A 15,653-nucleotide genomic window follows, 5' to 3' on the forward strand; every position below is an offset into this window, starting at 1 on the left:
GAACTCCCTTTTTCAATTAATTAACAAATCTTTTAACTATCTTTGATGAATTAAATGCCTATTACTGCTCAAAATTATGAGTAAATATAAAGCATAACATTTCAAACTCATTTAATGTCAATCGTGACTGGAAAATATCACAGTTTTGCTATTTTGATGACTATAATAATCCTTAAGATTCTCTTTGTGTAAAATATTTAGTACATCATGCATCAATTATCATGAAATTTATATTATTTCCTAAAATCTACTGGATTTTTTTTCTATCCAAGTTGGCAACTATGTATCAAATTAAATAGTGTATTTTAATATATTTTATAACTTTAGTCACTTATTGTTCCTAATATTGTGTAAAAATGTTCGGTATAACGCTTTGGGCGAGTAAAACATAGGTTAGTATTGTAACGAAGGAAAGTTCCTTTAATGTCAATCATAACTGGAAAATATTGCTATAAGAATTTTTAAAATTCCCTATCTGCAAAATATTTAGTACATCATGCAACAAATATGAAATTTATATTATTTCCTAAAATCTACTGGATTTTTTTCTATCCATGTTGGCAACTATGCATTATACATTGCAATGTTTCTTTCATTTTAAATTTCAGCATTTATGTTGTATTATTAAAAGTTTAATTTTGTAACTGTTTTAATAAGATTAAAATAATTGGCATTAATTTCATTACTAATTCCTTTAGGCTGTTTTTTTTTAATTAATTGTGTGTAAATGATTTATGCACTTTATTTATTTATTCCATATAATCTTGATTATTTATTTGAATAATCAGTTTAAATTTAATTTGATTACTACTTAGTTTATTTATTTTATTTGGATAATTTATTTCTATCAAGTTTTATGCTGTTATTCTTGCATTTTAATATGCATTCTCCTTCTATAAACATTTTTTGCCTTATGTATGTTCAATTTAAGCTCTTTGAATGTCCTCTTGGATTATCTGCTACTTTTATCTGCTGCTATTATTCAAAAAATTGTTTTTTTATTCTATATCTTGTGTTTTGAGTACCTTAAAGACTAAATTAAAATCTGAATTTAAAAAAATTGTACAATGACATCCCTGCCAACTTTCACCCTTTTCGAGAATGGGTTTTCCAAGTGGTAGTAAAACAATTACCTAAACAAAATCTTACTCAAAACTAAATTTACCTAAACAAAATCTTACTCAAAATTAATTTTATGTTTTAACCAGGTTGAAATTCGCTATCGTTAAGATTATTATGCTATTATAAATTTGTTGTAATTATTTTTATGTAGTGGTGATCATAGTCATTTATAATTATTATTGTAATTCAAAAAGTTAAAAGGAATAACACAAGTTAAATTAGAAAGTAATTATAAATTAGAAAGATTATTAATTATTGATTTATTTTAGGGAATTATGTTTCTCTTTATATTTTAATGTTTGTGTGAATGTACCACAAATGTTCCACCTTTTTATTCTTGTACAATGACATCCCTGCCAACTTTCACCCTTTTCGAGAATGGGTTCTCCAAGTGGTGGTAAAACAATCACCTAAACAAAATCTTGCTCAAAACTAAATTTACCTAAACAAAATCTTACTCAAAACTAAATTTACCTAAACAAAATCTTACTCAAAATTAATTTTATGTTTTAACCAGCTTGAAATTCGCTATTGTTAAGATTATTATGCGATTATAAATTTGTTGTAATTATTTTTGTGTAGTGGTGATCATAGTCATTTATAATTATTATTATAATTCAAAAAGTTAAAAGGAATAACACAAGTTTCGCTACCACTTTACATATGAAAATAAAATCTTCCGGAAAAACCGGAAGAGTTGGCAGCTATGCAATGATGATAAATGGGCTTATTGTTTTATCGTTACATACATTGTTGTTTAATTATATGTTTTGTTCAGATGATATTTATTGTTCATTATTGACCATTGTGATCTAATACTATGTTCTATTCTATAATTAAATTCAATAGATTGTATATCAACCAAATTATTTCTTGCCTTTTAGCTCTTCATGGCTTTTCATAATTATACTATCATATACTTAATATTTATTTTTAGTTATTCTTTGATTATTAATTGTAACTAAAAATATTTTTAATTATAATTTTAGTTGCTGTACCTGCTATATGCCTTTTATTTACTGAATTACTGTACCAAAAAAGTCTGATAATTTTATCTGAACCTTGTTATTAGCAGTCACTTAGTTAATATTAACAAATATTCATTCAATTATACTTTATAAATTCATTAATAATTGCTCACAAAAAATGACATAAATTTGTAAACATGATACAGTAGGGAACCGATTATCCGGAACGATACCATTGCTATTCCGGATAACTGATTTTTCCGGTTTTCTGAATCGCTACAAAAAGCCGTTTTTTTTATTGTTAAACCCAACTAAAAAAAAATTTTTTTTGGAAATAATCTTTAAAAGAAGAAAAAACAATGGACTAATACACTAATGATTATTTCCAAAATGATGGTAAGGTAAACATCTTTTAAACAAGAAATAAAAATCCTAAAATCTTATGAGAAAAAAATATTTTTTTTTTTTGAAATGGCGGGAAAATGTATCGAATTTCGTTCCGGTTTTTTGGTTTTCCGGTTTTCTGATTTCCAGATAACGGGTTCTGTACTGTAGTTAATTATTTTTTATTTGGCTGTTGCTTTGGTTAATTTGTTTCATTGTATCACTTACTTTGATGATTAAATTAAATAACTGCCTGCCAATTTTTATTTTTTTCAGCTCTATCTGTATTTTTTTTAAATGTGTTAAAACCTACTGATTAAGTTTTGACTAATAGAAAATTCTATGATTTATATTAATTTGTTAACTTAGAATTTTATTAATTTTATTGTAAGTTTTTTTCCATGAACCATGGAATTCTATTAATTATATCTTTAGTAGTTAGTTTCATATTTACATTTTTTAAATCTTATTTTAGATATCTTGTAATAATAGATACTTAATTTTTTTTTTTTTTTTTAGTGTTGTGATGTTGGAACTAAAAGCTATAGAATTATTAAAAAGTATCAATCTCTTGTATCTAAGAAAAAACGAGCTCCTTTAGAACATGTAGTCTTCAGGTATATTTATATTGTATTAAAAGAATTTGTAATATATTGGTTTATTTGTCATGTAAGTTTTAAATTTGTGTGAATTAATCTCTTTAAAATTCATTTGCATTTTTTATTTTAGTTTATCATGTATTTTCAGTTTGTCTATTTTATCATACTTTGCTTATTATTTATGTCAACAATATTGACATTAAATATATTTTTGCATAGCTTTTAGCAATCTGGTATTTGTGCAAAACATGAATCAATAAATTTTATTCATGCTAATGTTATATTTAAAGAAGGAATTATTTTTATTGCACAAATAATTATGATTATTTGAGTAAATTGTTATTGAAATTGTGTAATTATTACTTTTATTTTCAATTTGTTTCTAAGTCTTATAAATATTATTTACAGCTTTTTTTAAATATCAGATGTAAAACTTTGTATTTTAAAAATAATAATAATTCTTATGTTTTTTTTATCTTGTAAGTTTTAAATTTTTTTAATTAATCTCTTTTGAAACTCATGTTTACAGTTTTATTTTAGTTTATTATGTACTTTCAATTTTTTTTTTTTTTAGCAGACTTTATATATTATTTGTGTAAGCAATATTTGTATTAAATATTTTTTACGTTGCTGTAGGCAATTTAGTATTTGTCTAAACATTAATCAGTAAAATTTGTTCATGATAGATAATATTATTGTAAAAGTAAGATTTTTTATTTCACAATTAATAATGATTATTTAGGGAACTTATTTGTAATTTAAATTATGTTATTATTACTTTTATTTTCCTGTTTTTTTCTAGATTTTATGAATATTATTTTCAGCCTTTTTGAACATCAGATGTGTGTATTTTATTATTAAAAAAAGTTAATTCTTAATTTCTTTTGTAAAAGAACATTTTATTGAATGTTTGTTTAAATCTGAATCAAGAATCTAGGATATATTTTTTTGTCTTGTACAGTTTACAGAAATGTAAATCTAAAATTAACACTTAACTGAAAATTTTTGTGTGCACAGCTTTGTTATTCTAATCTTACTAATTGCATTAGCTTTTTTTTCTTTAAAGAACGCACTTTTAACATAGCTATTAAAATTGGCTGAATTTCATTTTTAAGGCACCTGAGTCCATTAAATAGACTATTTATTTTGTATATTATGTATTTTTTATTAAACTGAAGAGTTAATCATTTTATACTTAGGGTTTGCCAAAGATTTTGCAAAGGCTTATTTGTTCTTATATATTTGCAGAGATATCTCTCTAGGCTTAGAAAAGTATGCAATCCAAGTTGTAAATGAAATTGACAGTGAAGAGTTTGTGCTGAACTTCCGCTATGTAGTTAAAAACTGCCAGTCATCAGATATAAGTATTGTCACGACTATTGATAGCATGAAAGTATGTTTTGTCTAAATTAATTATTATCATAAAACTAAATAATTACATAACACGTAAAAATATGATTTAAAATGTGTAAACTGCTTCATATTTTCCTATAAATTTTAAAATTAAAATGTTTGTTACTCTCATATGTTTCTTAAAAGCAAACAATACAGAGTTGTCTGTAATTAACAAACAAAAAAAAATTAGATTTGTTGTAAACTAGTTAGTTTTAAAAGAAATTCTTGAAAATACTATATTTAATTCTTCATAATATATACTATTATATTTGAAAAAAAGTTTGCGAGTTTTCTATCATTAAAATTTGCTTTCAAAATTTTTTTTCAATATTTTATGGATTTATAAGTTTATTTATTATATTTAGAACATTATTTTATTAAGTTGTGAGTACATAGCTCAATTTATAATTTAAGTTGGTTTCTAAGGAATAATTACACAATTATACAAGATTTATATTTATTGTTATATAAATTCTTTTATTGTATTAAAATGTTTCTATTATGGTTGTATTTATCTTTTCTGACTACTCTCATCCCTGTAGTAAGAGTCAGATTTTTGAAAAACAATTTGTTTTTAAAAATGTGTTAGTCACTCCTGCCAAATTTCAATGCAATTTAAAAGTTCAAAAACTTGACTTATACATGGGAAAATACTGTATTCTATAGTTTTTATTGTTAATTTTTGATAAAAATAATTCTGCTTTAAACTTATTTAGGCCTAACTTTAAAACCCTATTGTTTAAATCCTATAGTGAGATACGTGAAGTACTTTAGTTTAATCATGTTTCAACTTAATACTACTTTTCATCTCACATTAAAGTAATTAAGCTGTAATAAACAAAGTTAAATTATATTTTTTGCGCCATTCCTATTGTTAATATACTTTTCATAAGTACTTTTAATTTAAAAGAAAATTGAACTTTTACATTTTAGTGGTGTCCTTGTAAAAGCAACTGTGGTACAGGTGATTGTGCATGTGCTCCTAAGTGCTGGTATGACTCTGTAAGTATTCATTTATTAATTTATTTTTTATAAATTAAGTATAAAATGTATTTAAAAATGCAATACATTTCTTTTTTCAGAATGGTTGTCTTGTATCAGATTTTAATATAGCTGATCCTCCTACAATATTTGAATGTCATAAGTTATGCCATTGCCCAATTTCATGTCTCAATAGGGTTGCTCAAAAAGGATTGAGGTCTGTTAAAACTTTATTTCTGTTAGAATTTTAAAATAACTGTGATAAAATATTTTACTGCATTATTTATTTTGAGAATTTTACAAAGGGTGAAACCTTATTCTTTTTATTTTATTTGTATAGTTCTATTCGTGATAGCTGCTAGTTATTAAGTACATTTGATTTTATTTTTCCAATAATGTTCGGATTTACTTTTTCCTAATATTTAAAAAAAATTAATGCTTAGGGGAATTTTTGTATTCTAATAAATTTTGTTTCTAGTTAGTAAAAAATTATATAAATTGAAAATAATGTGAAATAAGCATATTGTTTTCTCGAATTAATATTGTAATGAATAGTAATTATAAACTTATTAATAGAGGTTCTTTTGAAAGTTCAAAAAGTGTACCTTTGCACTGTATTTCGAACTTTTAACTAATGCATAAATTGTGGGTCTTTAAGCACCAAATATCTCTAAATCGAGACTTGCATAAAGCTATTGCTTTATTATTAAGTCCAGAGATGTTTATTTTCTTATTATTGTATCTTTAATTTTGTTAAGTGTAGTACAGTTTTTCCTTTTAACCAGCTAATGATATAAATAAAATATAATGCTATTAATCTGCCAAAATTGTTTGAATTGCAAAATTTAATTTAAAAAAAATATTAGATTCTGAAACCAAATCTTGAATTGATATTAAATGAAGTTGGTCTGAAGTATAACTCTAAATTAAAAATGAAATATATATTGACATTATTATTATGAAAGCAATTCAGGTTAGATCATGTTAGAGAAATGAGTCAGGGCATAAATATTTTCCCTGAGTTTTGTTGTACAGGTGATATATTATGTGTTGATTTTCATTTAGTTCTCCAGTTGTTATTATTATTACTTTAAAAGTCAATATTTCTAATTTTATTGGAATTTTTGAATCGCTACTCTTTGTATTTATTTATAATGCTGAGACTTTAAAATAAGTAATTTATTCAATACTGGTCTAACCAAATTATCTAGAATTTTAAAACATTTTTATTATTTATTATTAAATTTTGCTGATTAATACATTGTTTTTTTAATATAATTTAGAACACCTCTTCAAGTTTTTCGTACTTTAAATCAAGGTTGGGGTGTCCGTTCTTTGAAGAATTTAAGTAAAGGAGCATTTGTTTGTGAGTAAGTGCAATTTTTATGATGTCCTGGGTTTGTTAAAGTTTATAATTGCTTCTACCATTTAAAATGCCTTGCTAATCATTAAAAAAATTTTTTTTTACATGGAATATATTAGAATTAGACTGTTTGAACAAGTTTGTTTCTCTGTTGTACATACTGTTTAATAATCTGTATAACTAATAATGTTTTTTAAGCTTTTCTTGTACTCCTATTCCTAAATTCTTTGAATATATCCACCAATAAAAAGAGTAAGGAGGCTGTTATTATTATTTTTTTTAATGAAATTTGATACTATACAAAGTTGATTTTATAGTGAAAACAAGAAATTTTTATAAATATTTCTTTATTAATAGATAAAGATATTTCTTATAAATTAGTAAATTTTAATTCTATATATTCTTTTAAATGATTAAATAAGTTTTTTGTTTAAAATTTACTAATCTTATTTTTTGTTAAGTGGTCACATTTCTCAAGAAAGGACTTTAACAATAAAAAAAAATAATTATTACTTACATTAAAAGTTCAAACTATTCTAAAAAAATGAAGAAATTCATATATCTCTCGCTTTCTCTAAATTAATTTCTAAGATATCTGCCTTAAGGTATCCGAACACGTTCGGAGTATTTTTTTAAAAATATTAAGTTTCAGAACACTTTAATTATGTTTTTATATTTATTATATGTAAAAACTAATATTAAATAAGAGAAATTAGACATTAATATTATATTTTGTTTTTAAAAGCTAAATAACAAGAAAAAAATGATGTTTTTTTCATAAAACTTGTGAAAGGATATACTTCACCAAAATTATTGTATCAAAAAAGTGTTATTATCAAAATAAAGAGCTGAATTTTGTCTAGTGATTTGACTACAATCATAAAAATATTTGGAAAATTAAATTTTTTATAGAGAATTGAAAACTTTTTATGAGATTTTTGTCAAATTTTTTACGTCGTATTTCACATTTTAGGCCAATAATAAAAAACTATTAAGTATTTTTAATCAATTGTAGCACAAGCACTAGAAAACATTATACATAATACACATACAAATTTTTATTGAAATATATCAACAACTTTTTTAATAATGAATTTTGAAAGTTACTATTTTTGCGTGAAATTACATTCTGAGAAAAAGGCATTTAAAGTATAAATTATATCATTTCTATTTTAAAAATGCTTCAATACTTCTAAAATTCTCCCGATTTGTATGTGATACCTTCCTTTTTCTCAATTTTACAAATTTTTTGTTTTTTTGCAACCCTATTTTTTTTCTGACAATTTTTACATTAGTTAATGAATGGCGTTGAGACTCATACACACGCTCAAAATCAAGTTCTGTAAAACCTTTTAAAGTTTTATTGCCACGGCTGACTCCAACTATGTCGAGTATGCTTTTCAGTCCCAGAAAACCTTTATTAAACTGAATAACAGCCAAATACACACCAAATTGTAATGTTTGCAATTCAACGAACACCTCCTTAGGGACAAATTTCCAAATAATGCCATTAAAGCTACTAATATAAATGATAAATTGAGAGGTTCATTTCTAGCAACATTAAAATAATAATTATTTAAGTCAAAGAAAGATAATTATCCCAAAATAAAGATAAATATAACTGTTTTTGTCCCACTTCCGGTTTCGGAATGCTATTTCCGGTTTCATTTTTTAGTCATCAACTAATATTCTTTTAATCATAACTTTTGTTCTAATTGACGCACAGTTAAAATTTAAACTGTTTTGAAAACTAGAATAAACGGAGATTCGTAATATAGAATAAAAAAAATTGTCTTTTTAGGCTAAAATTCACTTTTTCAACGTGTACGGATACCTTAATAGGAAAAAAAGTAGTGGTCTTTCGAGCTAAAATGAATCTTTTAATTGGTTTTTTGATTTTTTAACCTTTATATGTTATTTGAATTCCTAAAGTTTTTTTTATACATTTTACAACATTGTATCCATGTGTGATAAGTATTTTTTGAGTTTTTCTTTTATTTTTCTCATAACTAACCATAAAAATGTTCTAATTGATATATATATAAGTAAATTGATGCACAAATTTATAGTAATGATTATAAAGCAAATTTTTTTTTTTCAAAATGGAAGTATTAGTTGTCTAAAATTTGAGAATTATTAATATTTTAATAGAATTGTGCAATTAATAATATTTTTAGGAACCATGTGTACTTGTGAAACAACTGGATTTTTTTTCCTATTAAAAAAGTTTTAAGAAACTGATTATATGCTATCTTTTCTTTTCTGCATTAATAAGGAAACACTCAACAGTGCTTAAAAAAATGTAGTCAGGAAGTCAGGGAAAATTCTTTTAAATTCATCTTTCTTGCTAAATATTGGAAAAAAAATTGATTGATTTGAATTTTGGATTTTTCCTTTTTTTCTCCCCTCAATCAATATCAATCGGTCTGAAGAGACTCATTTCCTCTAAACACTATAGTATGCTCTCTTGTCAGATGTGTTTCTAAATTTCTGGATAGCAATTATTTTTTTTACATAAGGGTTAAAAAAAAAACTGGAAAATATGTTGGAGGCATAGATAAGTGATTTAAAGCTGTAATTGTCAGGGGTGATTGTGCTTCGGAAAAAATCCGGATTTCCGGAATTTTCGCTAACAGTGATCTGGAAGTTTCCGGAGATCGAAGGTCCAGACGTTTCAAAATATCATTTATCACAGAAGTTTCCGGAAATCAAATTTTCAAAGGTGGAACTTAAAAACACAGTTTATTTTATTTGTTTGTAAGGGAGAGCCAGAGAGATACTTTATAAGCTTATATTCATGATTAATATTCATTTTTTATCAGTAAATAGTTGTTATAATCATAAACTCAAGAAAGAAAGACATATTTGTAAATTTTAATTACTTCTCCAGGTCATCATAGGTATGTGTAAAATTTTAAATATATTTTAAGTAAACTAAGAAATATAGGAAAAAAAAACTTGTTTAAATTTTTTTTCAATTTAAACTGTTTTTTGTGTTTTTTTTACTCAAGAAATTTTCTGGAATTTTGACTTGGGCTCACAATCACCCCTGAATTGTATAAGTATGATTACTGCCTGTTCTTTTAATTTCTCAATTCAGGTGTGAACTAGAAAATAAATAATATAATTTTATTTTATAACCGTCATTAAACAGCCGACACAATTTTTGAGTATACAATTACCAATATTCAACTCCGTTGCCATGTAATTTTAAATGTTTGGGGATCAAGTATTAAGAGATATTTGCCTTGGAGGAACACTTTTTGATGAAACTAACCCACATTTGCATTACATGAAAAAGAAAATCTTCTACAGTTACTTTGATGGCAAGGGATTTCTAACCTGTGATCCATCTATTACAGAGGATATTTTATATTAGCACTGTGGTCTGTTGCAGATTCGCATCAGCCAGCCGTCACTAGGTTTTTAACCAAGTTCACCTAATTAGGAGGCAAATGCTTTATCCCCTGAGCCACCACTGCTCAATAAAAGTATTCAATGCTAATCATTGATTTCACTAACATACGATATCGCTTCATGAGAGAATGTTTGCAAATCTGTTACTGTTTATGATCCGAACAGCCAATAAACTTTTCAATAATTTTTTACTCATTGTTGACCAGTGACAATTTAATTTATCATTGCCCTTGCATTATTTATTTCAATTTGATGAAACCCACAACAATATAGAATATTCCAAAGTTTATTTCATTTCATTCAATATAAATGAAATTTATTGGAGTTTATTTGAAATGTTTGGGGATCAAGTATTAAGAGATATTTGCCTTGGAGGAACACTTTTTGATGAAACTAACCCACATTTGCATTACATGAAAAAGAAAATCTTCTACAGTTACTTTGATGGCAAGGGATTTCTAACCTGTGGTCCATCTATTACAGAGGATATTTTATATTAGCACTGTGGTCTGGTGCAGATTCGCATCAGCCAGCCGTCACTAGGTTTTTAACCAAGTTCACCTAATTAGGAGGCAAATGCTTTATCCCCTGAGCCACCACTGCTCAATAAAAGTGTTCAATGCTAATCATTGATTTCACTAACATACGATATCGCTTCATGAGAGAATGTTTGCAAATCTGTTACTGTTTATGATCCGAACAGCCAATAAACTTTTCAATAATTTTTTACTCATTGTTGACCAGTGACAATTTAATTTATCATTGCCCTTGCATTATTTATTTCAATTTGATGAAACCCACAACAATATAGAATATTCCAAAGTTTATTTCATTTCATTCAATATAAATGAAATTTATTGGAGTTTATTTAAAATACTTTGCTTTACTTCCATATTCAATTGCAAAATAATCGACTGTATCATTATATTGTTTATGGGTAAAATTGGCAATCGACAAAGTGTTAAAATGTTTCTGGAATTTTTAAGCAGCTCAATAAACTGAATTGCTGCTTTTTCTTTTAGATATGTTGGTGAGTTAATTAGAGGGGATGAAGTTTATGATCGTGAAGATACTTATATTTTTGATTTAAACAGTAAGGTAAGATTTAAAGGGTAATAAGTATTATGTTTATTTTGTTAGTTCTGTTCATTTTAATATGCCTATATTTTTGTAGAATGGCGACTACTGCCTTGATGGTCGATTTTATGGAAATGTTGCCAGATTTTTTAATCACAGCTGTGAGCCTAATTTAGTAGCTCTGCCTGTCTACATGCAACACCAAGATCAAAACTTCCCTCATATTGGACTATATGCTTTGCGGGATATCCCTGCTTTTGAAGAACTATGGTATAAATTTTTTTCTTTAATAAACATAAATAATTATCATATTGGAGTACTAGATATTTTCTTTTTCCTTTCACATGCTTTCTTTTTCAATGCATTATTTTTTGTTCTATTTTAAAGTAAGAAACCTTTCAGTAGAACTAGTTTATAACTAGAACAGGGCCAGGTGTAGTTACCTACAAATCAATTGCCCAACCTATTTTTTTTTTTTTATTTGAAATTATTTTAACTTACAGCTTTGATAATAAAAAAAAAGAGTATGCTGAAACTTTGAACAGTGTTAAATAAAAAAAATAAAAATAAAAAATTTATCTTACCATTTTTAAATGTATGCTAGCTCATTTATCAGATAATTTTATTTAGAAATAAATGTATCAGCTGATAATATTTAAAAAAAAAGGGAAAAGGAATTACATGATTTTTATTTGTCTACTGCTAGGCTACAGTCCCATGTTTTAACTTGTGTGAGTCACTGTGAACCAATAAAGATCCTCGCAATTCTATGCACAAATTTTGGAATAAAAAGAGTTTTTATAAACTATTTTAAAAGAAATTAAATGTTTATAAACAGTCATATACTTTTTTGTGACAGCTTCAACTTTATAGTAGTCAAGAAATTTATTAAAAAATTCATGTTAAATTCATATTATGCTTCTAGTAACAGATGATTGACATGCTTGTAATAGCTTTATTATCTACGTGTTTAATTATAAATCAAAAATTTTTTAAACAATTCTTTGTTGCACCAGGAATCTTGTGAAATCAAAGGTCCTCCAAACTGTGTTTGACTAAACTTAGTTTGAAATATATATTTGTCTGTCATAGTTGCAAATCTATGAGAACGTTTCTCCTCTATACACAATTTCCCTTGTTAATGATGGAAAAAAATTGGTTTTGCTTTGTTGAGAGAAAAAAGAAGACATTTAAGTGCAACTTTCAGTGTACATACGGAATTGGATTAGAAATTTTTATCATAAAAAATTATGTAGCACTTTTACTCGGGTATAAAAGAAGTCATTTTATAAATTATATCTATACTATTTTGTTATTTATTGCAAGACAGCAAATTATTTTGAAATTAAATTCCATGCAGGTGGATTACGAATCAAAATTCCACAAAGAAAAATTTTGTGATCAAATCTCACACTGAAAAATTATTGCAGAGCCACATAAGACAAATTCACAGCTGAACGAAATATTCTAACAAATGCAAAAACTTTATTTTGCTATTGTTAGTCCTATAAACAGATTGTAGACAGAGCAGAAATCAAATAATCAAGACTTTACTGTTGTAGAAAATAATCTGGTAAATCATGTTACCCTTTTAAGGAATAAAATATTTTTTTTTGTTGCAATTTTAAAGTCCCTTAGAAAACTGTTTTTGGCATTTACTTTAATTATGCATATTAATTTGTGCACTATTTTTTTGAGGAAAAAAAATTTTCATGGACCAGAAATTGGGTCATTTAAAGTAAAACTGCATTGTACTCTCATGGGTTTAAAGTTAGATTAAACAAAAAGTCTTACATGTTACTGTTTGTCTTATAAACAAAACAAAAAGTGGATAATTGTGATTTTAACAGTTACTTTAATTATGTATACTAATTTTTACTTTTTTTGTTTTAGTTTTGACTATGGACCAGAATTCTGGATAACTAAATGTCAAACTATATTATGTACTTGTGGATTTTCCAGTTGTAAATATTCCAAAGATGCCATTGATGATACCCTTGAAACTATATATTGTGCAAATAAAATTCTGGATTCATATGAAACTGAGGTTGTAGAAGAAACTGATGCAGTGACTCAATCATTTTTTAAGCCTATTGAAACTGATGACGAATTAAAGTCAAGACAGTTTTATACAAATAATTGCCCAGGGTCATTATCAGAAAATAGAGAAATAAATGCTGTTGAACTAAATGTTATGTCTACAGAAAATGAATAATTGCCAGATTAGCCCATGTTAAATATTGTGAAAATGATATTTTCTATCAATAGCCCATGTTAAATGTTTGTGAAAGTGATATTTACGTAAAAACATCCTTTAGTTATTTATCATAGAATTTGTCACTCTTCATTGTTCTGCCAGTACAAATAATCAAAATTATTTTTCTTATTCAAGAACATTTTTCATGGTCATCATATTTGGTTTGTCATGCTGAAACTTTTCTGAACATGGTTCGACAGCCTCCTGCAGGTTGAGGTTTTCTGTTGAAGATTCCTTTAGGGCAATTTATTTTTTGACATAAGTTGCCAATTCTTTAACTTAACCACTCTAAAGTCTAATTAACATTGTTCTTTTGAGTTCCATTGTTGTTTTGAACTTTCTCTTTACTGCCTAGTAGGCTCTGAAACAAAATTTGTTACTGTTTTTTTCCATCTATTTTAGCAATATGAGCATCACTGTTCATTCTTTTAATTTAACTATTCATTTTTTTCTTTTAATTCTTTTCAAAACTGTTATTTTGTGTTCTCCATTATTAAATGAGGCCAGGTTTTTGGACCATACACTAGGAACAGCCTCATGTAAGTTTTATCGATAAACGAACAATATTTTTTTCTGAAAATAAAACTAGATCGCAATTAAGTGGGGAATCCATAGAGTATTGTTTTTAAATTTTCATTTATATTTTAGTTTTATTTAGGAATTTGTATGCTGAAGTATGTCATTTAATATTGCAGGAATAGTAATAAAATTGATAACTATACAACAATTATTTTGAAATAACTGATATAATATTTTTAATCAACGTTTTTTTTATTTTAAGATAGGTCTAGCTCTTGCACCCATTTCTAAGCTCCACATATGGTTAGTTGTAGAGTTATCTGTTATTGCATTTCAAAAATATAACTAAGTAACTTAGTCATTAAAAAGCATGCATTACTTGAATTCAAATAATGTTGTTTTATATCTCTTCAATATTATGCTGAAAATAATGCCTGCTTTGATGGAGTTTTCATTAAAAATGTTTATAAGTGTAATTACATTGGAGTATTTATTATTTATAAAATTTTATGCTGTATAGTTATAATCACTAAAATTATTCTTATTTACTTTTAGGATATCATGATAAAAATTCTGTTTAAATAATTATAAGAAAACTAATTTTACAAGATATCTTAATGAATTATTAAAAATGGTTCTCCTTGAGGATGCAGGGATTAGTACTCAAGCGGCAAAATTATATGATACAATAATTTTGCCTCCTGAGTTTTTATCCATGCTTTTTGTCACATTTTAAACTAATTTTTTTTTTTTTTTTTTTTTTTTTTTTTTTTTTTTGCTGTGTTAAGAAACTGATTTTATCCCATTTCATTTAATAGAATGACAATATCATAGCTCCCAACTTTTATGGTTTTTCAGAGCAATTTTTCTTAGTAGTAGTATTGTATGATTTAAGGTTAGGATGGCAAGGATGGTTTTCAAACTTCATATAATTTCTTCCTTTAACTTTTGTTTTACACTTTTCAAAATTATGTATTGTCATTTATAATTATTGTAAAATGTTGTCAGTTAATCAGCACTATTAAGAGATCTCTTTATATATATTTGTTGCAGAAAATAAAATTCCTTTTAACCTTACCATCTTACATTTTATTTTGCTACATTTAAATCACCCATGTGCTATAGGCACTTCTCTGTCAACAATGTTTTGGATTTAGGCCCTATATAACTGGTACTTAAAAAAGAAAAATTTCTGATATTATCGCTATAATTGTTTCTTGTAATTGTAATTTTTTTTGTAAATAATGTATTAATTTGTATAGAATACATATTTTGTTGATATTTTTTTCTTTTAAAAAAACTTTATTGTGTTTATTTTATGAGAAAAGTTGTGTGCTCTTATTACAATTTGTATTAGCGATTGTGATATCAGAATCTTCATTGTGCAGAAGCCTATATTTTAGTTGCGCATCCCTTAGATATAGTCTATTTTTTTACAGGTTTCAAATTTATTATACTGATAATTCACTTATGTTATTTTACTTCAGTTATATTATTTTTAATAATGCACATTTTAACCCAGCTAAAAATCAACTGCAGAAAATTTATAAAAATATTTCAGTTTGAAGACT

The 15,653-nt window shown here is 25.5% G+C and overlaps 1 protein-coding gene across 2 annotated transcripts in view; it reads left to right on the forward strand.

Annotated features, from left to right (window-relative positions):
• The window catches only part of LOC107438038 (uncharacterized), a 46,581-nt gene extending 31,725 nt beyond the window's left edge, over positions 1–14,856 (forward strand). For both annotated transcript variants that reach the window (XM_016050196.3, XM_016050197.3), the window contains exons 17-24: positions 2,994–3,091; positions 4,322–4,466; positions 5,402–5,470; positions 5,551–5,666; positions 6,733–6,819; positions 11,252–11,327; positions 11,404–11,576; positions 13,200–14,856. In XM_016050196.3, coding sequence (XP_015905682.2) covers positions 2,994–3,091; positions 4,322–4,466; positions 5,402–5,470; positions 5,551–5,666; positions 6,733–6,819; positions 11,252–11,327; positions 11,404–11,576; positions 13,200–13,521 — 1,086 coding nt within the window. In that variant the 3' untranslated portion in view covers positions 13,522–14,856. The remainder of the gene's footprint in view (positions 1–2,993; positions 3,092–4,321; positions 4,467–5,401; positions 5,471–5,550; positions 5,667–6,732; positions 6,820–11,251; positions 11,328–11,403; positions 11,577–13,199) is intronic.
• Positions 14,857–15,653: the final 797 nt, after the last annotated feature.

Source organism: Parasteatoda tepidariorum, chromosome 8 (genome assembly GCF_043381705.1).
Source record: "Parasteatoda tepidariorum isolate YZ-2023 chromosome 8, CAS_Ptep_4.0, whole genome shotgun sequence".
Taxonomy (NCBI): Eukaryota; Metazoa; Arthropoda; class Arachnida; order Araneae; family Theridiidae; genus Parasteatoda; species Parasteatoda tepidariorum.